This window comes from Tympanuchus pallidicinctus, unplaced genomic scaffold (genome assembly GCF_026119805.1).
Source record: "Tympanuchus pallidicinctus isolate F22 unplaced genomic scaffold, pur_lepc_1.0 scaffold9, whole genome shotgun sequence".
Taxonomy (NCBI): Eukaryota; Metazoa; Chordata; class Aves; order Galliformes; family Phasianidae; genus Tympanuchus; species Tympanuchus pallidicinctus.
The window spans coordinates 22,064,049-22,091,798 of record NW_026294813.1 but is presented as its reverse complement, the minus strand read 5'-3'; the positions used below and the strand labels follow the sequence as shown (position 1 = coordinate 22,091,798).

General features: G+C 44.3%; 1 protein-coding gene across 12 annotated transcripts; it reads left to right on the top strand.

Moving 5' to 3' along the window:
• Window positions 1-46: 46 nt before the first annotated feature.
• On the top strand, window positions 47-27,638 carry PIAS2 (protein inhibitor of activated STAT 2). 12 transcript variants are annotated; one of them, XR_008203159.1, is made up of 16 exons: window positions 2,106-2,223; window positions 6,583-7,057; window positions 8,459-8,543; window positions 9,106-9,156; window positions 9,279-9,369; window positions 13,800-13,934; window positions 16,473-16,578; window positions 17,207-17,280; window positions 18,113-18,273; window positions 18,848-18,981; window positions 19,405-19,576; window positions 21,775-21,914; window positions 22,424-22,482; window positions 23,245-23,406; window positions 23,730-23,767; window positions 25,036-25,108. XR_008203159.1 is itself a non-coding variant. In XM_052670068.1 (14 exons), exons 2-14 carry the CDS (start codon window positions 6,586-6,588, stop codon window positions 25,216-25,218), a joined length of 1,845 nt encoding a protein of 614 aa, XP_052526028.1. In that variant the 5' UTR covers window positions 47-147; window positions 6,583-6,585; the 3' UTR covers window positions 25,219-27,638. The 12 variants fall into 12 exon arrangements, 6 of the variants coding, with proteins under 6 accessions (XP_052526028.1, XP_052526029.1, XP_052526027.1 ...); XR_008203155.1 differs by having other exon boundaries at window positions 23,245-23,767; window positions 25,062-25,122; XR_008203154.1 differs by having other exon boundaries at window positions 23,245-23,767; window positions 25,036-25,121.
• The last annotated feature ends 112 nt before the right edge of the window (window positions 27,639-27,750 follow it).

The window sequence follows — 27,750 nt, the reverse complement described above, 5'->3', positions numbered from 1 at the left end:
CTCTGTTTTTTCAGCTGCTAGGACTAAAAGCACAGACTGAGCAGTGCAGAAGCATTTCTTTCCAGCAGCGGCGATAAGTGACCAGCTCAACGCATCTTGCTGCCAAAGCCCACCCACTGGTCTGGATGCAGTGAAGAAGAAGCACAGGTCTGAGTACCTCTCTAACGACCATCTACTCACTTTTGTAGTGTTAATTTAAAAAGAAAACACCCTCAGGATAGGAAAAACAAACAGAGGAACCTAAGGCTAGCAGCACAAAGCTTAGTTCTGTGCTTTCTTATCAAACCTAACTACTTTGAGGGTGGGGCAGTGAGGTGCCCTTCTTACTGTGGTGAGAGCTAATTGGAAAAGCAGCTGTTCTTCTAATGGGTGGGATTGGTTTAAATTAGTGGGGAATATACAAAAGGGAGATCTGAGAGGCACTTGGTCTGGATCTGGAGGGGGAGGAATATGTATGGGGGTATGGTGGCTCCTGTGATGAGTAAGAACTAATGCTATGAGGGAAAAAAAAAATATATATATATAATGGATAAAACACCAGGTAGGTAAATTCACTGTTTTGTGGTGGAGTCCCCAGCTGCAGAGGTGTTATGAACTGTGGGGGTGTGGAATTTAGGGGCATTGTGTGCGTGGTAAATCCTACTGTAAGGGCAGAGCAAGTCTGAGACCACCTCATGAGACTGAATGTGTACAGGTCTATGGACTGGATGGCTGCATCCCAGGGTTCTGAAGGAGCTGGCTGAGGTGGTTGCTGAGCCACTCTCCATCATATTTGAAAAGTCGTGGCTGTCAGGTGAGGTCCTGAGTGACTGGAGGAAGGGTCAGCTCACTCCCATTTACAAGAAAGGGAGCAAGGAGGACACCGGGAACTACAGGCCGGTGAGTCTCACCTCTGTGCGTGGGGAGATCATGGAACAGATCCTCCTGGATGACATGCTTGATCACATGAGGGATGAGCAGGTGATCTGAGACAGCCAGCACAGCTTCACCAGGGGAAGGTCATGCTTGACCAACCTGGTGGCCTTCAGTGATGGAGTGACGGCATTGGTGGACAAGGGAAAGGTGACTGATGTCATTTATCTGGAGGTGACAAGGTGACTGTCACCCTCCACTCTGCTCTTGTGAGGCCCCATCTGCAGTGCTGTGTCCATGTCTGGAGCCCCCAGTACAAGAAAGACAGGGAGTTGTTGGGAGAGGGTCCAGAGGAGCCACAGAGATGATCAGGGGACTGGAGCACCTCCCCTACGAGGACAGGCTGAGGGAGCTGGGCTTGTTCAGCCTGGAGAAAAGAAGGCTGCGGGGTGACCTCATGGCAGCCTTTCAGTACCTAAAGGGAGCCTGCAAACAGGAGGGGAATCAACTCTTGGAAAGGGTAGATAACGGCAGGACAAGGGGAAATGGCTTGAAGTTGAGGGAGGGAAGATTGGAGGGAAGTTCTTTGCTATGAGAGTGGTGAGGTGCTGGAACAGCTGCCCAGAGAGGCTGTGATGCCCCGTCCATCCCTGGAGGTGTTCAAGGCCAGGTTGGATGGGGCTCTGGGCAGCCTGGGCTGCTCTGAAATGTGGAGGTTGGTGGCCCTGCGTGTGGCAGGGGGTTGGAAATTCATGATCCTTGAGGTCCCTTCCAACCAGGGCCGTTCTGTGGGCTGGGAGTTCTGGAGGTGCTTTCCAGTCGTAATGATCCTTTGGTTCTCTGTGGGGTTACAATCAGTGGGCGTGCAGGGGTGAGGATGACACAGGGGTCTCCCCCAACTGTAATGGTTCTGTGACTTTATGATTCTCATGGCAGTAAATCCGTTTGGTCCCAGGGCACTGAACACTGTGACTCTGTGGTTGTTGTGACTTGCTAATGGTCTCTGTGTGTTTCTGAAAACAGTGTTGTCAGCTGCACCTCAGTGCTTATTTCTCCACAAACATCTGTTTTTCTGTCTTTTCCAATCCGCAAAACGCATCCCACCATCAGCGTGACAAACGACGGGACTGCTTTCAATTAGCGATCCGCGCTTCCTCGCCGGCCCCTTTTCCCTCCCGTCCCTGAAGCGCGGGGCTGCGTGAGGCGGCGCTCAATTCCCGCCTCCGCCACCCCCCCACCTCCGGGTCACGTGACGAGGGCGCGCGGCGGCGCACGATGGTGGCGGCGCGGCCCGGCTGTGGCTGTGGCGGCGGCGGCGGCGGCGGAGCGGGCGGCAGCGCGTAGAAAATGGCGGATTTCGAGGAGCTGCGGGTGAGGAGGGGGGGGGAGCAGAAGGGCGGCGAGGCTCGGTGCCGCCTGGGGGGCGGGGGCTGAGGGCTGGGCTCGCGGGGAGACGCGGCCTTCTGCTTTCATTTCCTTTCTTTTTTTTTTTTTCTTATTATCATTATCATCATTGTTTTCATTATTGTTGTTATTATTTTCTAGTCCCGACGTTTTAAAGGCTTGAGCGCTGCGTGGCTGTTCAGGATGACAGCGCTTTGTGGCTGCGCCCCGTCGTAACGCCTCTAAAAAGGCTTCGGCTTGGTGGCGTTCAGCAGATCTCCTTCAAATGGAGGAGAGAAGGAAAAAAAAAAATCGCATCCCAGTATTTCCTCGCAGGAAACGCTGTCCCGAAGGGCCCCTTCCGGCTCTGACAGCGGGCACGGAGCGCCGGCTGCTTTGTGGGAGCGCAGCAGCGCTCTGCCCTATGGAGAAACACGGACTCGTTTGTTACACAGATGCGGAACGGTTGGTTGTGTGGCTTTTTATCTGTCTCTTTGAGGCCTTTGCTGCCACGAAGTCCCTTTTCTCTTGGAGATGGGACGCGTGTGGCTGTCTGTGTGTGCAGTGGGCGGTTTTGTAGCTTTCTTTCCTTCATCCAAACGCTTCTTCCTCTTTCTTTTTTTTTTTTTTTTTTTTTTCCGGAGTGGGAATTGTTCCCCACCTTTAGGAGCAATCTGAAGGTGCTGCTTTATGGATATGCACGTGGGACCTTTTTTATGGCAGCATTGTTTACTTCTGTCATGCTGATGGTGATTTCCTATGGTTTGTGATTGCTGCCTGCCTTAGAGTGGCCCAGTAGGGCAATTTGGAGAGTTGGATTTATTCTGGTTGGTTTTTAAGGTCATTCTAAAGGCAGGAGGTCACAGTTCTTTCTTAAATCTATCTTTTTTTTTTTTGTGTTGCTCTAGAGAGAGTGAAACGTGCATTTCTTTATTCTCACTGCAGTGTCAATTAGTGCCACACCTGTCATCCTCTGGTTTCCCTGAATGTAACTTTAGGGGAGCTGTGATGCAGAGGTTCCTAACTCTGAAGCTGTAGGGAAAGATAGCAGATGCAGAGGAACTTGCTGTTACCTCAGACCTTCAGGAAATTTGTGCATTTGTCAAGGATTCAGAAATAGCTGGAACCGCAGACTCTTTTCCAAGATCGTGGTGAAAGCCTCTGGTGCAAGGCTCACCCTCAGATTTGGGGAGAAGAGTTATTTTGACTGAACTCTCCATTAATTAGCAGTTGAAGTAGGTGATTTAGTAATTGTTGAGTAGTGTAGGTGATGGATTTCTGAAATATGAAGGCATTGCTGAGTTGTGGTAGGCAGAGCTTTCCTTCAGGTTGGAGAGAGAACTTCTAGACTTGCTTTTCATGGTTGATTTTTTCAACTTACCTTTTTCCATAATTTTCATTCACGGGCACCCTGATGCATGTTGAAGAAATCCCACGGGCAGAGCTGGATGTGGATCTGTGCCGTGGAGACCACAGAGGACATTTTTCTTTAACAGCATTGGCCTGGGAGTGGGAACTTCAGCTCACCTTGAGCTCTTGCTAGCCCCTGCTTTAGGAGATACTAGAATCTGACTAAGCTGCTATGTGGTTGTATTTGGAAGTAATGTGTTTGCTTCATTTTAAGGAAAACAAAACCTCTTTATAGGCAGATGAATAAGCCTTTGCCAGAAGCAATTTGTGTGACACTCATGATCAGCTTCATGGCTGTTCAGAAAAGATGTTTGAGCGAGAAGAGATGGAAAAGTGGTCTTACGACTTACTGAGAGAAGATTACAGTTAGCATTCAGTGTATTAACTAACAGTATATATTATGATAACTATTAACAGTGTTTTACCAGAGGTTATCTTGTATCTGTATTTCACTTTTTCTGTGCTTTGTATATGTGAAGTTACTTAAGACCAGTGAGGCTTATTGTGGTAATTGAAGTTTCTCTTGCGCAGAATAATTAACAACTACTGATCATGCTGAGATACAGTGACTGGGGAGAAGAATGAGGCCAAGTAATTTACAGTGCTTAAAAAATGGAGTAGCAGTGAATGAGTCAAGCTTTGTGTTCAGAGAGCTGAGCGCATTGGAAACCTCTAAAGAAAACACTTCCGTTCGCTGTCACATGGGGTGCATCCAGCTTTGGAGGACTCCGATGTGTGACGTAGGAACCGGGCTCGAGCTGCTCCAAAGCAAAACTGCCCATAATACAGAGGTGACCTCAGCTCCAGTGTAACTTTATGTCTGTTGAGGGTCCTTTCAGATCTCCTCAACCATCCCAAGGCACGAGTTGCTCTTTCTAGCAGTGCTCCTCATTTCTAGCCCCGCGTAGATTGGCAGACTTAATTGGAAAGGTGTCACAAGTGTGCTTCCTTGTTAATGAGTGGTCAGAAAAAAAAAGTTTAAAAAGAAGCAAAACGGGATTTTTGTTTCTTCTGACCTCCGAGTAGGAATTTCTGTGGAAAAATGTATTTCTGGGGCGCACAAGTGCTGGAATTATCCAGTGCTGTTTCTCAGAGTTCTGTCAAACTACTTTGTGTTCATGAAGAGCCCATAAAAATAAAGCAGCTGTGGTCTCTTGCGTGTCAAAAAAGCTTCCTATTGGGCTGTGCAGCTGTAAAGAACTTCTTTCAAGAGCAAATTGATGGTTTGTGTGTGGCACAACTTCAGTGTCTCACCTTAATGCAGTGATGTGAAAAGAGTGTTACTGGCTAGGCTGCAGGCTTCTGCAACAGTGCTGGAACCCCACAAGAAAATAATCTGGGAGCGTTTGCTGCATATCTGCCCTGCACCGTGATTAGAAGCGCTCCTAAACACATGTTATGCTTTGTAAAACCATGTTGATTATAACAAGCACTGCTTTGATACATCTGTAAAGGGGATAATAAGCTAAACAATGTGGATGAGATTAGTTGTGTCTTTATGCTTGTGGTTACTGTGTAACTATGTAATTTTTAAACTCGCAAGCACTTTAATGGAGGTGTTGATTTAAAATCTTGCTGACTGTGATACTGAACCCAGCCTGCATCTTCTAATGAAATGAAATCCAACTCATAACAAAATGCTGCTTTGTGGAACTTCCCCATAAAATGCTAGGTGTTCTAAGGCATGATTGACTGCACATTTCACCTTCATTACTGGTGGAATGCACAGGAGCACACAGAATGCAGCAGTCGGGTTAATGAGAAGTGTTTTGCAAGACAGGCCATTCCCTTAATCTCAGTGTAAAGGATTATTTTGTTCATTTGCATTCTGATGATGGAATCCAGAATCTCGCTTACTGTCTCCATCTGAGGGAAGGAGGTGATGGTGCTGTTGAACTCATGTGTCTATTTATGCAGTCAGTGTGAAGTTCTCAGTAGATTCTTCAGTATCTCCATTTCTTCAAAGCTGGGATAAGCCACTTGACGCTGGATGTGACACTGCTTTCACCTGCAGTGATGTTAAGGTGAAAATGAAGAGCAAGCAATGGGGCACATAGCGAGTTGCAGCTTGTGTTGGTGGTGGAGGCACAGCTGTAGCACATGTTCAGTCTTAAGATCAACTCATGTTGGAGTACATGGTTATGAACTGTATTGTAGCAGTAAAGGAAGATAAACACAAAGTACTGCACTTCAAGGCTTACACTTCTCCTAAAACCAGTGCCTCAAACTGTAAGTATTGTCAGCTGGACCATAATTAAGAGCTAAAAGGGCTCTGCTAAACAGGTCTTACATCTGCATCATGGTTGCAGATGTGTACTGCTTGATACCTAATGTCCAGTCCTTCATCTGTCAGTCCTTGAGTGCAGAACTGGTACAGTACAGCTGTATATAAGCCAGGTGTTCCGTGTCCTTCAGAATTTCACATTTTCATTGCAAGTAGGAAGCAAAGGAGAATTCTAGATTTCTTTTCTCTGAAAAGAAAGCTTCCTTTCAAAAATGGGAGTGATACGTCTGTGCCAACCTACTGATTTGTACTAATCCAGGGAGAGGAGTGCTTTCTCTTGGGTAGTGTTACTTTTTATTTTTGTATGAGAATCTTTCTGCTTGTGAACTCTGTGGTTCATTCTTCCATGTGGAAATTGGATAACGAAGTGAATAGTCTTCAGCATCAGTTTTCTAATTGAACTCACCCTTCCCAGATATGTGATTTGCTTGCCTTAAGCAAGTCATGCTCTCTCTGTGGGTGAGGTGTGGGTCGTACCTGAGGCAGCAGAGGTGGAACTAGAACGGTGGAGGTTGATACGCTTCACTGTGCTTCTCAGAAAGGAATTTTTGGAATCATAGGATCATTAAGGTTGGAAAAGAGTGCTGTGATCATTTCATCCAACTGTTGTGTACTGTTGGCTCACTGATGTGTACGTTGATTCTTCTTTCCAGAATATGGTATCAAGTTTTCGTGTTTCTGAACTTCAAGTATTGTTGGGCTTTGCTGGGCGTAATAAAAGTGGACGGAAACATGACCTCCTAATGAGGGCTCTGCACTTACTGAAGAGTGGCTGCAGCCCAGCAGTGCAGATAAAAATCCGAGAACTCTATAGGCGTCGGTACCCAAGGACGATTGAAGGACTTTCAGACTTATCAGCTATAAAGCCTGCAGTTTTCAATCTGGATAGCAGTTCTTCTCCCGTGGAGCCTGACCTGGCTGTTGCTGGCATTCACCCGCTCCCTTCGACTTCGGTCACACCTCAGTCTCCGTCCTCACCCGTCAGCTCCGTGCTCCTTCAGGACACTAAGGCCCACTTTGAGATGCAGCAGCCATCACCTCCCATCCCACCTGTCCATCCTGATGTCCAGCTGAAGAGCTTGCCTTTTTATGATGTGCTTGATGTACTCATAAAGCCTACAAGTCTAGGTAAGTGTTTAATTGCATGGTAAGCTGCTGAATTCATGGAGTAGTTGTTGCTTATGACAGTACTAAGCCTGGGTTTAAATTGCTTTTTGCAGCTGGGGGAATTTCCTTTTTTTTTTTTTTGAATTTTTTTGGTCTGAAGAATGTGGATCTGAGAAGTTTATTTAATGCAAGTGAGGAACACCTCTGTCAGGGCCAGCAGAAAACATTCTTCCCAACAACCTGCAATCTCAGTTTCTTCAAGCACCTCATTCTTGAGTATATTTATTTGAAAATCACTTGGTTGTTTTGAAATTCAAGTTAAATTCAGTGTCCAACCTTAAGGGGTAGAAAATATTCCATAAGGATTTAGTAGAACAGTTTAGAAACGCTTTTAACATTTTGCCAGCTGTTTGCATCCCCCTGCTTCAGTTTTTTAATTAAGTACTGTAGGCAGTGACTTGTACCTCACTGAGCCACGTTCCTTCATACCAGCGGGGCTCCAGCCCTCTGATCCTCCTCACGGCTCCTCTGGGCCCCCTCCAACAGCTCCATGCCTTTCTTGTGCTGGGGCCAGGATTCAGGAAGATGATAGTGTGCCAACTATATTGGCTCACAGTTAACCAGATTTACTGCCAGCCTTGTGGTCACTTTATCCAGTACAATGGCAGAAATTAACTGTGATGTGGTGATTCCCTGAATGAAACATTTGCTCTTCATAGCATTTCTAAAGCTGAGAAAAGAGCTGATATAAATAAGCTGCATGAGGTTTCACCTTTCCCTTGAGAAATTGGCTTCTGGTTGTATCGTGCAGGTGTTGGTGTGGGGCTTAGCTCTGATCCACACTTGGTTCAATAACAAAATCATTTCCATTTTAAACACGTGCAAATATACACGCAGTATGTCATGCTTATGATTTGGTGCGTGTATTTGTTCCACCTGGACTTAGATTCTTTTTGTGTGAGGTCTGGGCTGGGACTTCGAATATTGCAGTGTACACACATCTTGTGCTTGGCTACCACAGCTGTTTCTGCATGGAATAATTTTCCACTGCTCATTAAAAACTCATGGTGTGCATTCTCCTACTGTCGTAGGATAAAATAGTTGTAAACTGGTATTTCTTTCTCCAAGTATTCAGTATTATATTTTGTTGTTGGTATCTTTCTTCCCCCAAGGATTACAGTGCAGCTTGCCAAGCTGCTTTAGTTCTGAGGTGTAAAGTGATATTCAGACTTCTGAGTATGGCTGAATGAATGATTTGTTCCTTTGCCTTCCTCTTGACAGTTACTTGCTGTTCAACAGCAGTTTGATTATGGACATAAGTGCCTTGTGCCTTGTTTGAGGAAAAACTCAATTGCAGAACCTCTTCTAACCATTGACTTTAGGCAGCACGGTTAAACCTCTTCTGTCTCTTTCTCTTTCTAGTACAGAGCAGTATTCAACGATTCCAAGAAAAATTTTTTATCTTTGCTTTGACACCTCAGCAGGTCAGAGAAATCTGTATTTCCAGGTAAGAAGCAACTGCTGCAAAAATATGGGAAGGGATTTTTTTGTTACTTTTTTGATGCATCCCTTAACTGTGCAAGCGTGGAATGATAATCCTCAGAGAGTTTAAGATGGATTCAGCTGCTGTGTTATTTCTCTAGTTATTGTGCACTGTACTTATGAGCGGGTGAGGTAAATCTGATGCTTCTGAGGAGTTAAAAATTGTTGTTTGAAATGACTGTGACTTTTTAGGTGGTAAGCTTTTATCCTGTATGTGTTTCCTGGCTGTAGGAAAGGAAGGCTGCTTTTATCTTTTGTCCTGGGATTCATGTTCTTGCAAGAACTGTGGTGTGAGCCCAAATAATTAGCTTTTCATCCCTCTGGCAGCATCATATTTTGTAGTAGCAATAAAGTCTTGACAGAAGATGGTGATCCTAAAGACATGCTTAACTTAAAAAGCTTAACAGAGGTGTCACTTGTAAGATTTGTTTGTAGCTTATAAAATAAAAGCAAAACTTAGTGCTGACTTAGGCGTAGCACTTGTGACTGCTGTCTAAATAGGTACATTTCCTTTTCCTTTGTTGTAGGGACTTCTTGCCGGGGGGCAGGAGAGATTACACCGTCCAGGTTCAGCTAAGGTATCTTTTTCATGGTGTTCTCTTCTGCTTGTTGGCCAGTTAAGGAGTTGTAAATCTTAATGTTTGTGGAGACACATGAGCGTTGTGTCAGCTGAAAATGTTTTCTCTTTTTGGGACTATAGGTTATGCCTAGCAGAGACCAGCTGTCCTCAAGAAGATAATTACCCTAATAGTTTGTGCATTAAAGTGAATGGGAAGCTGTTTCCATTGCCGGTAAGCTTGTTTGCATGTGTTTGTGGTTTCTTTGACTTGTCTGTTGTTTCTGTAATGATAGCTTGCTAAAATGATCAAGCACTTTATTGCTATCATTACAGTTTCCCTAGACATTAATGCTAGCAAACGCAAACCGTGCCTGGGTGAGGTAGCCATTGCTGCTATTAATTATGTTAAAGCCACTGCGCAGCTTAATTATGCTTTAGCCACTTGTAGCAAACCTCATCGGTGCAGTTGACACTCAGAATTCAAAAACAAACCGGTGTGTGCATGAGGAGTCTCCCCTGTATAGAACCGAGTTTGGTTGGATTGTGCTGGGTATCTATTTGTGTGCTGGCCTGAGTTCCTTCTTGTTAGAAGGAAACTGTGTCAGTTTTCGTGTATGTTTGCATGCAGCTCTGGTTAGAGCAGTGTCCATCGCAGGGGTGAGGAGCAGCAGGTTCCAGGGTACCAGCAGCTACTGGTCCTGTTAGCAGTTGTGCTCTTTGCTGGTGCCTTGTGCTTTAAAAGTTGCTATGTGTACAGGGTAACTGTGAGGCTGGAATATTTCAAAAACAAGCACTCTCCATTTTCGGGGAAAAAAATAAATCACTGAGATGGGTAATTTGATAAATAGAGCAGGGGTTAAACCCACCCGCCCATGCTGAGGTGGTGCTAGAAGTTCTGTAAGATGGGTAAAGTAGCACAGAGGGGTTTTCAGCAACCTGACTGTAAAATACTGGATGGGGAGTGAAGATGTGAAACGTACATTTAAGAAAGTACAAGAAAGACATTGAGACTTTGGAAAGGGCCCAGAGGAGGGCGACTAAGATGATCAGGGGGCTGGAGCACCTCCCCTATGAGGACAGGCTGAGGGAGTTGGGCTTGTTCAGCCTGGAGAAGAGAAGGCTGCGGGGTGACCTCATTGCAACCTATCAATACCTGAAGGGAACCTACACCCAGGAGGGGAGTAAACTCTTCAGAAGGGCTGACAACAGCAGGACTAGGGGAAATGGATCCAAGTTGAAGGAAGGAAGATTTAGGTTGGATGTTAGGGGGAAGTTCTTCACAAGGAGAGTGGTTAGGCCCTGGAACGGGCTGCCCAGGGAGGTTGTGGATGCCCCGTCCTTGGACGTGTTCAAGGCCAGGTTGGACGGGGTCCTGGGCAACCTGATCTGAATGTGTACGTTTGGTGGCCCTGCTGGGCAGGGGGGTTGGAACTACATGATCCTTGAGGTCCCTTCCAACTCGGGTGATTCTGTGATTCTGTTTTCATCTCAGAATGCATGCTACTTTCTTGGCATATCAGATTGTCAGTATGTTCAAGGTGTCTTGTTTTCGCCCTGCAACTGTCCTCTCTTTCATATGCAACGGTGACGGTTTCCTTGCCTCTGCTGGGCTGAAGTGACTCTCCTCACCTTTTCCATCTGTTTCTTTAACCTGTGCATCACTATTCTTCTGTCTTCAGTTTATGAAAGTGTTTCTTTGAGATGTTTTCTTGTCAAACATAAACTATGTCCTGTGAGGAGCATAGGAGGACTTCCTTTCTTCAGAAGATGGCTTTCTTCAAGCAACCCTAACGCATTGAGTGATATTGTCCTGGAGATATCAAGCTCTGATGGTTCTCAGTCTTGCTAATATAGCTTATAGCGGGTGATGCTGTGTTATGCTATCCATCTCATGTAATGGCACAGTCATAGCAAAAATTCTATTGTCTTTAATTCTCACTTTGCTTTAGGTCTGAATTCCATAGTTTCTTTTTGCACATAGTTCTTCAGACTGTTCAACAGAACCATGAAATGAGAAAGTGAATAAATGACTCATCTTGGCAACTTCCTTATTTTTTCAGTATAAGCTGAATGATTAACACAGTCTCAGCCTGAGCGCTCTGGCCAAGTTTTCTTTCCCTATAACCTGTTTATTTGCTAACTGTCTGCATCCCACTGGTGATTCAGAAAATGTAGGAGCTTCTTTGCTTCAAGGATCACTGTTGTCCAACTCAGTAGTTGTAGGAAACTAGCGAGTGATGCCAGGCTCTGTTCTTGCCTAATTGCTCTTCTGATATATTTTCTGGTTACAGCAGAGTCCACATGTTTTTACTGATATGGTTCTTGCAGGAAGCACGGAAGACTTAGGAACAAATACTTTTGTCAGATGGTAGCCACTGGAATTGGCCACCAAACTGAGCAGTGTTAGACCACGCTGATTACAAGGCAAGCTTCTGCATTAAAGTCACAGAAAGCTGGGAAGGGCTTAAACGTGTTTAGGAATACAAGATTGAGTCCTGGAAGTCTTTGCTTTGTGGAAGAAAACCACAAGGCTTAACTGAAATGAAGCATATGTGCAATGGAGTAAGGCTAAAATAATAAAGAGCAAGAAAAAAGTAATAAAAAAAGTGAAACTTGCATTCCTGATCCCTTGGAAGTAACACAGCCTCACTTTATCTTAGAGCCGAACAGGAAGGAACTTGTCTTTGTGTTTGGTACAGTATTACCCCCCTAAAAATGATGCTGTGTTTGTCCTTATGAACTCACTAAAAGGTCCAGCTTGCTACTGTGAAAATGATGGGATTTATATCCCATAAATGACTGCAGTTGTTACATCTGACTTGAAGAAATGACAGATCATTCCTTCTTTTAAATGTGAAGCTAGCAGTCCTTATACATCTGCCGCCTCCTTGTGTGATAAAGCACGCACGGCATGACTCCTAGCAGCTCCTGTCATTCATCTTCTGGAGCAGCAAAAGGTTCTTAAAAAGAGTTGATCAGCAGTTACTGCCTGCAGCTCTGGCCTGGCAGTTGAAGCCCTGTGTTTCTTTGCTGCCACTGGAAGGGTGTCTTAGGAGCCCTTGCTGTGTGGTACTGTTGGGTGTGACAGGGAGCACCCTGCAAAGAGGCTGCTAATCAGGTTCCCATGGAAGGCTTACTGTTGTGTATAAACTGCTAGCTAAACTAAAATCTAAAGAGCTTTCCAAATTGCTTTCCTGTATCATTAGATGAACAGGGGAGCATGTTTTGTGTGCTCTCTTGGACCATATCTGGTGAAGTAGCTAGTCAGCAGTTCTGGCTGTTAGATAATACTTTCACAATTTGGTTCTTTCACTCTTGCTTTGAAGTGTTATGCTGTGAATGTTCATGTTATCTGTGTTAAACACGTGCTTTTCAGCACGTTGGTCCTGGATAGTTTCCAGTGTAGGACAACACTTGAACTGAATGAAATGTGACAGTCAGTTCTGTGCAAGATGCAGGTCTCTGGTTGGCATTTTTCTGATGCAAGATGAGATTTTGAGATGAATGGACCATAGGCTGTCTGAACTCAAAACAGGCTCTGAGTTCCTCTTACGGACTGGCTTGCTTTTGTGGTGACTGTTGCAAGATGAGATGCAATTAGGCCATGTGCTGCTTCACAAAGCACGAGTGTTCTCTGCTTGGAAGCGCGTGCTTGTCAGCAAGCAAAAGGGCTCCTGAGTGTGTTAATTAATGACATATAGGGAATCACAGGATAGAATCTTTAAGGTTGGAAAAGACCTCCAAGATCATCTAGTCTGATCACCCACCTTCCATCAGTATTGCCCACTAAACCACATCCCTAAGTGCTACATCTGCCCTTTCCTTAAACACCTCCAGGGCTGATAACTCCACCATTCCCTCAGCAGCCTGTGCCAACACCTAACCACTCTTTCTGAGAAGAAATTGTTCCTAATATCCAATCTGAACCTCCCCTGGTGCAATCTGAGGCCGTTGCCTCATGTCCTGTTACGGTTGCTTGGAAGAAGAGTCTGACCCTCACCTTGCTCCACGCTCCATTTCCTCCATACAGCCTTCCGGCTGCTCTGCCCTGAGCCTGCAGTGACATGTGGTAGTTGTGACCAAAGTGTGGGACTTGGCACTAGTTTAACTTCATCCCACTGGAGAAATGAAATAAACCGTGAAATAAAACTGCAGAGAGAAGCTGTCCAGGTTTTCTTCAGTTTTGAAGAATTTAAAAGTATTTAGTTTAATTTGCTTCTGCTGATGGCAGCAAAGCTTTTAGCTCTCACATGTACCAGGTACGCTGTGCACAACTCATGTTCACTGAGTGTGCAGATGACAGCCTGCTGCTAATGAAGCTCTGTGTAATTAATGCAAGGCGAAGCTGGGTGTGTGGGGGGAGCATCAGTACAACTTTTTTCTGTTTTTGATAAAGCCTCAACACTGATGTTTACATCTCCAGTAAACCTGCCTGGATCAAAACTCTTATCTTTTCAGCACTCCTTTAAAATTGCTTGAAAATTGTTGATGTATAGTAAGGACTGTCAAAACGACGGATATTTCTCACAAATTTTGACTTCAGTCTCCAGTCTGGAGAACCTCAAGGCTTTTCTGTTTCCCACAGATCAGCCTAAGAGGATCGGTTCAGAGCTAACAAGTTGTTGGGGTGTTCCACTGGTTTGTTTTTTTTTCCTCTCATAGGGATATGCTCCACCACCGAAAAATGGGATCGAACAGAAGCGACCTGGGCGCCCCTTGAATATAACCTCTCTAGTTAGGTTGTCATCAGCAGTGCCGAACCAGATTTCCATTTCCTGGGCTTCTGAAATTGGAAAGGTAAGCTGTCTGTTTTGTAGGATGTGGGCAGTAGATTAAATCACCTTGTTTAGCATTGCTTCTAATCCACTGCTTGATACTGCTGGCAAGGTGTAGTGTGATCAGTGGCTAAAGTTACCGTCGGTGCTAGGAAACAAAGCTAGCTCCAGAGCCATGGTAGCTTGCAGCAACGTGAAGAGCTTGCGTGTGGAATTCCAAGGGCTGTGTGGCTTTCTTTGAGAGCTTTCCTGTCAGCTTTGCTATTGGAAGGTGCCTGAGATATGGGTCAGAAACACCCATATCTTTCTGTGATGTAAATACAGAACAGTTCAGGCACAACATGCTTCTTTGTAGCCTCATTACACATTACTATGAACATGAGGTTACGTAGCCATGTCTTCAAAAGCTTTTTTTCTCAATATCTTTTGCAACTGTTCACTGGAGAGTGCTTTGTAAAATGAACGATGTGCCATGGCGCCATGGCGGGGTGTACTTGTTTCTCAGGTCTTTGTATTTTTCAACCAGAGTAATTCCAAATAGTTCTGCGAAAGCAGTTTTTATTTCATAGGAAGAACTGCTTAACGGATGCTTCCTTCTTTATTCTTTTGAGATTAATGTTTTACATGAAAATGACTTCTCTTGAGTTAAAACTACACTTACGAGTTAAAGACAAGTACAGTTTCCTGTTCAGAAAGCTTCTAGGGGGTACATTCCTGGGAGGAGGTGTAGATGGGAGGTGTCAGGCTACTGTTGTCAATTGCTTCTGGGCTCGGTGTGTCTTAGAAGTGCTCAGCTGAACCACAGTGTGTTTGTAACGCAGGATGTCTGTGCAATGTGCCTGTTGTTAACAGTGAAGCATTTTCCTGGAAGCTTGTGCAGCTTGAGGAAGAAGTGCAGATACTGGCAAGAGTGGGCAGCAGGGTAGGAGAAAGATGACTGAAGTGTCTTCAGAGTGCACTCATAGACTTCATGGAGAGGTGGCAAAAAGCATGCTGGACTTCAGACGGCAGGAGGTAGAGCAAGTGGTGACTGAAATGTCCTGTCTTGCTTTCTGGTGCCTGTAGTTGAACTTCTGATTTAGGAATGTGAAGTCATTAGAGTTTAAAGGAGTTAGCCTTCTAAATGGGCAAGTGACTGCTTAGAAATCTGCCTGTGAATTTACTGAAGAAAGAAGGGGAAGTGGTAAGAATTTTAGTAGCTGTTGCAACAACCCTTGAAGTAAGTAGAAGACCCAGTGTTCTTCCATCTGTGGTTACTTCTGGAAGTCCTTCTGGACTCTCTTACTATCAGTGTAGCTTACCTCTTCAAGGTGAGGCTGAATGGAGCCCTGGGCAGCCTGGTTTGGTATTAAATGTGGAGGTTGGTGGCCCTGCCTGTGGCCGGGAGGATTGGAGCTTCATGATTCTTGAGGTCCCTTCCAACCTGGCCATTCTATGATTCCTTTAACATCAAAATGGTCTGGAGCCATCATGTCCTTGAGGTAAGGCTCCAGTATAAACCTACATAAATTAAATAAAATTTTAAAGCGAAAGTGGGAAGTTTATGTTCAGCAAAAGAATGAAGGTGTCAGCCTTTCCTCACGAGGGAGATGCTGTAGGCAATAAACAGGACAATATGTGGTTGTTCTTGACAGGGCAAGCAAGGCATTTGTCTCAGCAACTTCCTGTGTAGTTTGATCACTTTATCTGCTCCTCAGGGGAAGGGCTGTTCTTGTATCTGCTCCTGTAAAGCAGGAGCATGGTGGTATATGCACTTAAACATTAGTACAGGAGGCATAAGAAGGTGACTGCAGGGTGTGAAAATAAGGCGTTGCAGGTTGTGTGTCCTGCAGATGAAACCATTATCGTTCTGCAGCTGTGGGGCTTGCAGATTCTTCTCTTCATTGGTGACCCAGAGGAGAGGAAGTTTTGAACAAAGGAAGCTGGCAAGAGGCATGAGGGAAGGAACAGCAGTATTTGCTAAGAAATGCACGTACTGCTCCTCTAGGCTGGCTGTAATGAGACTTGGCCTGGGAATGGCAAGCCAAAGAACAGGTGCAAAGAAATCAGTGCACGGAATTATTAGGGCTGGAAAAGAACACAAAGGTTATCAAGTCCAGCTGTCAACCTGTGCAGCTGTGTGCCCTCTGAAGGTGGAGTTTGCACCTGAAAGAATGTTCATCTTTATAGCAGGTTTGTCTTTGAGGTCTCCATTAATGACAGCATGAAAAGGGGGATGTTGAGGAGTGTGAATGTGAATCTCTTATAGACTGCATGTTTAAGAAATTGTATCTTCCGTTTAACTTCTTTTCAAGAAGAAGCCACCTTGTGTCTTAGTTGTGAAGGATAAGGCTTTTTTGCAGTTAAATTGCAGCTTGCATATTTGATTTGGTTAGAAGAATTAAGGCAAAGTGTGGACTTTTTCACAGCAGTGAAGACATCTGTCAGGGCTTTTTCAAAATACTTTCATAATGCCAAGGAAAAAAATCAGCATGTTTTTACTTAGAACAGTGTAAGTGATCTGTTGTAGCAGAATTACTGTATTAAATCAATATCTCATCCTTCCTTACTCTTTTTGCAGAGTTACTCCATGTCTGTGTACCTCGTTCGTCAGCTCACTTCAGCTATGCTTTTGCAGAGGTTAAAAATGAAAGGGATCAGAAACCCTGATCATTCCAGAGCGCTAAGTAAGTAAAATTAATTTTCCCATTAAATTTTCCTTAGGGGTGGTTAATGGCTCTTTTAAGACCAGAACTGATAATACTTAGGAGACTTGCAGCATTTAGAAAAGAAAGTCTGTGCCTAGAATATCAAGGATTCCTTTTGTTGTTACTGAGGTGGCTGTTAATGCTTCAGCACAGGTCCCAAACCCATAGGAAGGAGTACTGAGAGACTGAAATGCTAGGGAGTGCTGTGAGCACTTCCTGCTGTCGTGGGCAGTGAGGTGCAGATACATGACTTAAATATGCATTCTCCTCACTTGCATGTGCTGCTGATTGTCTTGTCTGCATACCTCGCCCCTTGATTATTCTTTTTGCTTCTTACATGTTGGGTAGAGTTTACCCTGCTAACCTGTGGCTAAGAAATGCACCATACAGCATGCATCTGCTGCACATAAAGCACTCTCATGATGTGCTGTTTATCCATTACCTATGAACAGTGAAACTATTCCTACTGGCATTAGCTTCTAATAAGCTAGCTTCTTAGATACTCAGTTGTTTTAGATAGCTGGAAACAAAATATATGTGCTGTAGAATGAATATTAGGGTTGTAAACGGTGGTGTCTGTGTATACCTTCTTAATTTGTTTTTATAGTTAAAGAAAAACTAACAGCAGATCCTGACAGTGAGATTGCCACCACCAGTCTGCGGGTGTCTCTGATGTGCCCTGTAAGTAAGGCTGGGAGCTGCCGTGTACAGGTTTGCGTTGTCATCTGTAGTGCAGAGTTGGGTTGTTCTTATGAGACCTGATTTGGGGATGTCATGGGATTTCATTACATTCTGCTTTAAGATGTGATGTGGAGGAAGGTGCATCTGCAAGCACCTGGTTGCAGCAGCGTTCCACCAACAGGCTTGAACTTGTGAATGCCCCGGCTGCGATGCTGTCAGAATCACCTTGTTACTTGTGTGTGTATATGTTGAGACCTTTAAATGGAATGGTCTGGTGTACTGAGACATCCTCTGGTTGGGCGGGGTGATGGGTAAATAAAGGGCACAGTGAGAAACAGCACTTTAGGTCGTCTGCTCTTTGGGGTATTGCTTTTACTGCCCGCTGTTAAAACTGGAAGATAACCTGATAAATTATAACAAAGTCACAGCTAAGTGGTTTTCTCTTTCCAGGCAGAAACTGGTGTTGTGACTTGTCAGTGAAGTCTTACACTGACACGGGTATAATGCCATTCTAATGTGACTGCAGCTCACAAAACCTTGAAATGACAAAGCAGGTACTTTAGCAGGTCTCACTAACAAAATTCAAAGTCCTGGAAGTAATGCTGTAGGTCCATTAAAAGTCTGATCGTTTCAAATCAAGACTTTGAGGACTGCTTTATTGTTCCTTCAGGTACATTGTATGTGATTTGATGGAGTGGATTTGCATGCAGCGACCTTGGTGTTGAGTTTGTAGTGAGAAAGGACGGTTCCTTGCTGGTTGTCGCATTTCATTGTTAGCCATACAGGTCTGCTTCACTCTCTTCTCTGACACTCTTTAAATGCATCTTTGCAGCTGGGCAAAATGAGACTGACAATCCCGTGCCGGGCTGTCACTTGCACACACCTGCAGTGTTTTGATGCTGCTCTCTATCTCCAAATGAATGAAAAGAAGCCCACGTGGATCTGTCCTGTCTGTGACAAAAAGGCAGCTTATGAGAGCCTGATACTGGACGGGTAAGAGAATGGGCCTGCAGACTGCACAACTATTTCCAGCTTTTCGTTATGTACTCGATAGATATGCTTGTGACCTGAAGTTTAGACACTCAGCCATTTTTTTCTCAAAATAAATTAAGCTGGGAGGAACCACTGGAATGCTTTAGCTTCTCTTCCTTTGTAACAAACTGTGTAAGCTAATCTCCTAATGGAGTCATCCGACTTGAGCCTCAGCATATCTCCTCTAGAGAAATCCAAATGTGACATCTCAGGCTGTCTTCCTTTTACATGAGACTATCTCTGAACCTATCAACTTTGACACAATTTGAGTTAAAGTTTAAAACTGATTTGAAGGACAATGGCTTCTACTTTGTGAAAATCTCTGAATTGCAGTAATGTTGAGTAAAAGATGGGTGGGTTGGAATACTCTGGATTTTCATGTGTGCTTGCTGGGGAAGGCTGCAACTGCAGGTCATCAGGTGAGATAAACCAGGGAGAGCAAGTGTTGGTTGATGTTGATCGTAGTCTCTCAGCTGTCTCCTTCTCACTTAGCAAAAGTCTGGAACCAAATGACAAAACCACTTCATTTTTACAGACTCTTTATGGAAATCCTTAATGAATGTTCAGATGTGGATGAGATTAAATTCCAGGAAGATGGTTCCTGGTGCCCTATGAGGCCTAAAAAGGATGCTGTTAAAGTCTCAAGTCCACAGTGCACCAAAATAGAAAGTGAGTACATCATGGATACTGGTGGTAAATCAACTGAAAGGCTCCATGCATTGGAGGCTTGGTGTTTGTAGCTGGGATGATGGATATGGACATGGATTTTGTTTTGTGGAGGGTGTGCTTAATTCTTCTCACCTTTTCATTTAATGTAAAAACAAAAGGTTATATCTCTGCAGGTGTAGGTTTTATTTTTGTTCTTTATAACAACACTTTTGTTGTTCTTGTTGTGGCCTAAAACTGATAAGTGGAGATTGAGAAAACTGAGCATAATACCACTAATAAAACGGTTCCTGAGTCATATTGGCCTCTGTAGTGGTCTTAAAGATGAGCTAATACAGGAGTTGAGGTAGTGGTTCTATTGCAAATTGGAACTGCTGATGGCAGCAGCTTTAAAAATAATAATAATAATTTGTTTTTCTGTTTTAGGTTCCAGTGTTGTTAGCAAACCGTGTTCTGTGACGGTGGCCAGTGAGGTAAACAAGAAGAAAGTTGATGTTATTGACTTGACTATAGAAAGCTCTTCTGATGAAGAGGAAGATCCTCCAGCCAAAAGGAAGTGCATATTCATGTCTGAAACGCAAGGAAGCCCAACCAAAGGGTTTGTCAATTTTGAAGTTAGTTGGTGCTCTGCTGTGTGTCAGCTAAACTGATGTTAGACATACTGACTCTGCACTCTCCTTGGGATCCAGCTCTGAACTTTCGGAGAACTTCCAGGCCTCCCTTTTCAGAAGGTTATATTGCTACAGTACCTCTGTGCAGGCAAACCTTTATTGCATAGGTCTGTGTCTCTCAGAAGATGCACTGAAGCTGTGTTTGCACGGATGTTTATCTGTAGAAAAGGAAACCAATTAAGCTAAAGTACAGAACTCTCTTAGAAATCAGATTATCCCGACTGCAGGAGCTTCATGCATTCTCATTGATTTACTGTCATCTTAAAGCCTTTTCTCACTGCCTTTTACCCTTTATCATGTGCTCTGGTGCCAGGAAACAGAGCTGTGTTGCATGTTTTCCCCATCTTCTCAAGCTTGGAAGGGGAGGAAGGCACTTCCTTGTTTTGAATCAAGGCAGTAATTTTTTTTTTTGCGTCTCACTGTTAGAATCTGAAATGTCTTGGTCACGTTTGCTGGTCTTGGTTGTCGTTCAGTTCTGTGCCTTGGTTAACACAGCCAATGGCTTCCCAAGTCCTCTGTCAGTCCCCTCATCTCTATAGCTGCCTGAATTCCCTGCCCTGAGTCACGCAGAGTTAACTGACTGCTTTTCTGTTCTGCCTTCTGTTTGCTGTGATCTGTGCAGTTTGGCTATAGCTACTCTTTGTGGTTTCCACACTGTTCTTGCTCTTAGGCTGCAGGACATGAGAGCTGTAGGGTGCACAACCAGCCAAGTAGGGAGAAGAGGGCATTGGTTAGGTTCTCCAGCAGGCACTGCTCCATGTGGCTACTTGAAGTATTGGCTGTATGTTGGCCTTCTGGTTAGTCCAACTGCATGCACAAGGTGTGTCTCTCTCAGCGTTGGTGGCTTCTCTTCTTCCAAAACAACAGTAATAAAACCAAACCTTTCTGTTTTGCTGCCTTTTGAAGTGATGAGCAGCTGTGCTGTGCTGTCTGTACTCAGCAGCAACCTGTAGTCTTTGGCAAGCAACAGTTAATCAGCTACCTCCAGTAGTGGCGGTGAAACACTGTTGCTTGTTGTAAATGCTCTGAGGGAGTTCTTCCCCAAGAGACTTTCTTATTTTGATATAAAAAATAGCTACAAACACCTCTTAATGAAATTCCAGAAGATGTCAAGATTCTTTCCAAATTCCTGGGTTTGTCCAAGGTGACTGCCTGCAGTCCTAACTGTGGGACTGAGTGCTCTTGTTTATCTAACCAGTTCATTTTCCTCAGTGTTTGGTAATGGAAATAGCATGCTTTCCTTATTGAAGAGTTTAGGCCCAGGCTTTTGGAGAAAGCTTGCACTCCTGTGAAGAATGTTGCTCAAATACCAGCTTTGGTGCTACTGCGAGGTGGCCTTTTGGCAGCGACAGCAGAGAGCTGATGTTCAGGTGGTGCTTGAGGGTCTGAAATCCAAGTGTCTGAAACCAGTAGTGTAACTGCACAGTAGTTTATGGGGGAAGATTGGATTGCAACTCACTGCTGGTGAGTTGAAAGGAGAAATACAGGACAGCTGCAAGTGGGAAGTGGGACTGCTGTTGTTGCCTGACAGGAAGCGTATGAAACACTTGGTGCAGGTGGTGGGTGCCACATTGCCTGTTACGTGGTCTTTAACAGTGCTGCAAGTATGCAGGAGGTTAGATACAGAAGGGTTTTGTGATGGGCTGTGTGCTTGAGAGCTGAACTTAGCTTAGGTTTGGCTGTTGGCCATGGTAAGTCAGAGATTGAACTCCAGGCTTGGAAGTCTGTGCTGTAGGGGCTGAATCACGGTCAGCTGCATCCTCAGCTGCATCCTTAGTGCCACAGCTTAGTGCTGAGAGCAGCAGAAGGATTTGGAATGTCCTGCTCCTGGCTCAGGCCACCTGTCCCACAGAGTGCTCTGCACGTATGTGCCAACTTGGATTGTTCTGAATGACTCCAGCACTGTACTTAATTTTAATCTTGCTCTTATGTCACAGCTGCTGTTGAGAGCCAAGATGTGATGTTGTTATGAAGACTGTTATGAAAGGAAATTAGAGTGGAATACTGTGTAGTGAGTAGCCACGCCGTAGCTGTGTTGTAATGTGGTGACTGTGAATGAGAGTGCATAACGTCTCTTCTGTAATCTATGCAAGGTTGGTTGTAACATGCTGTGCCTTCAAAACAGGGTTCTTATGTATCAGCCATCCTCTGTCAGAGTGCCCAGTGTGACGACGGTTGATACAGCTGCTATTCCTCCGTCGTTAACAGACTACCCTGTGCCATTCCACCACCCACCAATGTCCAGCATTTCCTCAGACTTGCCAGGTAGGTGGTGTTATTATTTTTAATTATTAATTAAATATTTAATTATTTTTAATGCGCGTTCTGAGAGACTGTTATATGTGGGGTGGGTAAGAGTCGGAAGTTGACCTCTTTAGATGGGACAGGATTGTATATAGCATTGCCCTGATATGATGCCTAGACGAGTCTAGTACAAGCTGTCCTTCCAGTTTCAGATTGCACTTCCAACAGTGATGTGAAAAACCTTGCTTCTGGGGTACACCCTCAAATTGGCACTCTGGAATGGCAGCCAGAAGCACTTCTTGATATACCCAATTAGACTGTGTGTAAACACCTGATTGTTACTTGTTGTAGAAGTGAGGGAGAGTAGCTGCTTACTTAAGATTGAGAATTGTAATGGCACTGACTCATCCCTGCCCTAAATGTAGAGATTTCTGCTAGCTAATTCTAGTGGTGCTCTGTCTAGACTGTATGAAAAAGGTTAAGGTGAGCTACAATATGTAAGCTGACCTCTATTGACTTTCTTTACCTAGACAAACCCTAAATGCCTATGATGTATTCTTCAACACTGCTGCTAAATATCAGACAAAAGGTGGGGATACTGATTGTTTTCTATCCTGGCTCCTTGAAAAGAACGCTGTGTGTAGGGACTCTGGGGGTTCTCTGTCGGCTGTAGTGAACCTAGAGCCCAGGAAATGGTGACTTGTGACAGCAGGTGTCACGTGGGCCTCCTGTCCTTCCCTGCCCCGCTCCATTGCCTGTCTCCATTTCTCCCCTGCCGCATCTCTGGGTTTTTTTTCATCTTCTTTCAGTTTGGCACTGGGATGGATATCATTCCGCTCGTTTCTCTGTCCGTTTTGGTTGCCTCACTGCTCCCTCCCTCCACTTCTCCCTTGTTAAGAAATTCAGTTTCTTTCCAAATTGGTTAGAAGACTAAGCTGAGAGAATGGAAGTCTAGAACTTTGTTCATCTCTGCCAACTGAAGTTCTAGTGTGCGTATGAACAAAAGCTGTGAATTCTGTAAAAGCAGCTGATCTTACATCTCCTTTAAAATTTTTCTTTAATTTTCTGTAATGGAGAAAAGTAGAGATGCCTCTGGCTGAAACGGATCTATGCTAACAAGAGAGGGAGGGAGAAAGCTTACCGTTTCTTTCTGTTGCCATAGCAAACACAAGGCCAAGATTTTGAAATAGAAATGGCTGCGATTTCTCATTGATTTTGTGTTTCTTAAACATCTTGCCCTAAATGCTTACGTGCTAATGGCATAGAGGATGGGCGCTGGTTGTCACTGCTCATAGAGGATTACCTTGAACTACTTGTAGTTTCCTCTTCTTCATTCCTTTTATTTGTCTAGACGCAAAACGGGGATGATATTAGAAATGTTTCCTTATTGGCTGCCTATGGGTGGAGGAAGAGACCTGCTGCTTGTTTTTGGACTTGTGCATGTTGTGACTTTACTTCATTCCAGCATCCTTAATGTGATGACACTCTTCATGTCCCAGTTTGGCCAAGTCAGGTACAATATGCAGTGAAACTTGTGTTATGAACAACAGCTCCAAATGGCAACCTCCATCTAAGCAACCACATTGAACCACCCTGCAATATCCAGTGAATAATACATCATTGTCATCCTCATTCTTAAAAGAGCCACTTGTACTAGAAAACGTGTTTTGCTGCTGCCTGAAGTCGTTGAGAGTGGTGTCACAGTGGTATACTTCATTTAGAAACTGTATAGCAATTGCAAAAATCTGTTCTACGACAACAGCAGAAATTCCTTAAACTTGTTGTGTGTGAAGAGAAGGAAGACACGTCAGTTTATTATCCCTCTTTTCTTTCTAGGTTTGGATTTCCTTTCACTAATTCCAGTTGAATCACAGGTATGTTTCTTAACTGCCAAGGGCTTAATTTCCAAGTGTGTTTTCTATGAAACACTGTTTCAGTAACGGTCAGGATGTTGTCCCTCACATCCTATTTGCAGTCCACTTGCCTGGATGTAACCACAGACCAGGAGAACACATTTTACCAACAGGTGGTAATGAGGAAAAAATATATTAAAGGAGGATTCTGCTAATGATACTATCAACCCGGGCACAGCAAATTACTGGTAGTTTGCTTTGCCTTACCAAACCAGGTACTTGCACAGTGCTGACATGAACACAGCTATTATGTCTTTCATGCTTTCAGTTTATACTGTGTATCTGTAAGCCCGATTAATTTATGTAAAAATTTCAGTGCGGGTGGTTTTCATGATTGTAGGTTGAGTTGTAAAGACTGTATTGTCACTGGTTTGGGCACACTTACTGAACATTCAGTGTAACACATAAAATCCATTGGCCTTGCTATAGTGGAAGTTTTGTAGGTCAAAAGTAACTAGCTGGTGCTTCTGCTTTCATTTGCATAAATTACTGGATTATAATTAGATTCTTACACAGACAGTCAATAGCCTTCAAGAGGGGAATACTGCCTCCCTAACTAAGGTAGTACTCAGCCTGAAGCTCTCAGGAGAGCAGAGTAGAAAATGACAATCATCTCCCTTGACCTGCTGGCCTCCTTTTGATGCAGTCCAGCATGACTGGCTTTTCTGGACTGCAGGTGCACACTGCTTTTCATCTGACAGTACTTCAAGCCCTTCTCTGCAGAGCTGCTCTCAGTCTGTTCCCTGCATGTACCTTGATTGTGTGCCCAGAATTTCTGCAATCGGGGAGCAACACGCTGCACTTGGCCTTGCTGAACAGTTCAGTTCACAGCCATTCACGTCCCTCTGGATGGCATCCCCTCCTTCAGCTGTGTCACCTGCACCACTCTGCTCGGTGCCGTTATCCTTGTCATTAAGACACAAGTAGTGCTGATCCCAGTAGTACTGATTCCAGTATGGACCCTTGAGGGACACTGTTCATTACAGGTTTCCATTTGGACACTGTGCTGGGAGGTCCTGATAGTGGTCCTGATAGTGTTTCCTAATGTGCCAGTAAAGGCTCAGACTAACAGGTTAGGAGGGGGAAGGAAGAACTCTCCTTGCTCTGCATGCACTGGTGAGGTCCCGCTAGTCACTGTGTTGTGCTTGTTGTAGGGAAGATGTATCTTTAGAGCATACATTTCCCTTGTGCAGTTAGTCTCTTCATTTTTCATTGTTTGTTTCAAGCAGTACTGTCCTCCTATGTTTTTGGATAGTCTCACCTCAACCTTAACAAGCAACACGCCTGGCAGCATCATCACATCGACCAGTCACCACGAGAGCAACACACACGTTAGCTCCTCCAACAGGAGCGAGACGGGAGTCATAACCAGCAGCAGCGGCAGTGCTCCTGACATCATCTCACTGGACTGAAACAAGAGGCAGCATTGGAACTCCAGGAGAAACTGCACACAGCTGCTGCTTGTATCTCTGGAACTTCAGCATCTCCGAGGTTACTCTGATATTTATTGAAAGGATCTGCCTTCTGGAAAATGAAGTAATCATTTACAGTAGGGACAGAAGTGATAGAACTTTTTTTTTCTTGTTTATTAAATAGTTGGTATAGGAAAGGCCCCTTCAGAACATGCGTTTTGTGCTTCTGCGTTGTTCTGGGGAAACTGACATGTTGTTGGATGGATACAACAAATGCTTTATTTTGAGGATGAAAGAGCACAGGCAGCCCAGACAGGTAATGGAATCTCCTTCTCTAGAGGTAGTCAAGGCCTGCCTGGATGCTTTCCTGCTTGACCTTCTGTAGGGAACTGCTTTAGCAGGGGGTTGGATTAACTGATCTCAAGGTCCCTTTCAACCCCTGTGCTTCTATGATTTGTTGTAAAACAGCAATAATGTAAAAACAAACTTTTTTTTTTTTTTTTAAATAAAAAAGGCACTTAACCACTCTAAAAAAAAAAAAACAAAAAACCAACAACCTGGAAAATGGTGCAAAGGTAGATGGTGAATTTTTAATATTTTCACTGGGGCCGGTAATGAACTTCATTTAAGACAATGAAGCTTTGTGAAATAGCCATGACTTCACTTCCATGTTTTGTGACCCCCACTTTCCCCTTGCCTGGGATGGATGGGAAGGGGCTGTAAGTGGAGTTTTTTTTCTTTAGATTTCACGTTCTTCACAAACTTAACACTCCTAACTGTGACTTCTTCATGTTTTTTTGAGCTGGGGATGGGCAAGCTATCTATGCAAACCTTGCATTGTACAACCTCTCTGTGCTGCCATGTTAGAGTGGGACTTCTCCCACCACCAAAACCCCAAACCTATGCACAGTTGGGACATAGCTGAGTTTCTGATTTGATAACTTTAAGAAAGGACAAAGTTTTTCCTTGCTTTAAAGTACCTGGTGTCTTTCTCTGCCACCACCAGCTCTGCCCTAAATACACCAGTGAGGTGTCTGCTTCCTATGGCACTTGTAAGGAGAGAGCACATTGCTGATTTCTCCAGTGCAGAATTGTTTTGTGGGCTGCCTTGCCCACACCTTTGCCACTTTGGCTGCGTTCTGCTTGGGCATACTGCAGTCTGGCTTGCCATGGTGTAAGTATTCTTTCTTAGAGCAAAACAGCTGTAGCTGCATACTGCTCCCACTTGACTCGAGCTACAGAGGTTGCTCTGAAAGTAATGCTTCCTACTTATTTCCATGGAAATGAGAACAGATATGAAGACACAGTTACGCTATTTGAACAGAGCATGGTCTCAGCTACAAAACACTTTTTCAGCAGTCACTTCTGTTAGTTAGCTCTGTATTTTCACCAGTGATGAACGAGTGCCTGTAGGCTGTGCTCATAAATGAACATCAGTGGGTGTCTTTTTTTTTTTAACATGTTAGAATTCAGTTCCACACCTTTGCTTCATAAACACTTCCCTGTCAAATGCCATTCTGTTGGACTGCCCCTTTGCTGCCATCTGTTGCATGGAATATCGGTGGGAAAGTCCAGCATCTACTTGTCACCATCATCTGCCTTGGACTTCGTGGGCCGACGTTGTGAAATAGGAGGCATTACTTTTGGAGCAGCCCTCGTATGTTCACAGCGGAATGATGCTTTGTCCCACCGTAGAACTGTCATGACCAGAAGGCCACGTTACCAGATGGAAATAACCTCCTCTTCTGCTGTGCTGCCTTGTGCAGCGTGTGGGGCACGGCCCTGCACGTTTCTGGGGATAACGCAGGCAGTGCCGTACATGGAAGAGGTTACAGACCAGGAAAATGATTTCCGTACTGCTGGAATAATGGTATTGTCTGTATATGTTGACATAGCAACTTTTCCAAGTGTTGTTTCTCTGTTGAGTAACTGTATTTGAGATTACTCTTTCCCTACTTCCAGCATTCATTTTTCCCTAATTTTGTTTCACGCTTGCTTTCTCTCATCAAATGTCTGGTGCTTTTTTGCCTTTCAGTACTGTTACAGTATTTGAACTAAGCATATGGATAAGAAATGTTGAAGCAGGATGTACTGTACCTCGTCTGCTCTGTACTCTCATCTTTAATGCCGCACTGCTGTTTTTCATTGCTTTTTTGTATCATCTTTCACACCAATCCTCAATTCACCCATTGGTCTTAATATTACGCCCATTTTCTTCTCCTTTCCTTACCTGTTAATTTTTTGTATCTGTTAAGGATCAGTTTTTAGCATGATTTATTTCTAATAAAGCCACGCTGCTCATGAAGTGTTTTTTAATGGCTTGCAGCTGGTTGGTGCTCTCTGCATCACAATTGCACAGTAAATGAGCTAGGAGTGGGGGGAGGCTCGAGAGCCCTTGTGAATAAACTGCTTAAAACTTACTGCTGGTGCTGTTTGTGGTCTTAATCATGAGGTGAGGTGTGAGATCACTGAACTGGCTGAAGGGATGTAAAGATGATGTAAAAAGCCCTGCAAGAATGGTGGATGGAGACT

Coding starts and splice junctions, on each gene's coding strand:
- PIAS2 (XM_052670066.1), top strand. CDS start 2,200: ATGGCGGATTTCGAGGAGCTGCGG. Junction 13,935..16,472: donor GGGCTTCTGAAATTGGAAAG/GTAAGCTGTCTG, acceptor CTCTTTTTGCAG/AGTTACTCCATGTCTGTGTA. Junction 19,577..21,774: donor CAAGGAAGCCCAACCAAAGG/GTTTGTCAATTT, acceptor CCTTCAAAACAG/GGTTCTTATGTATCAGCCAT.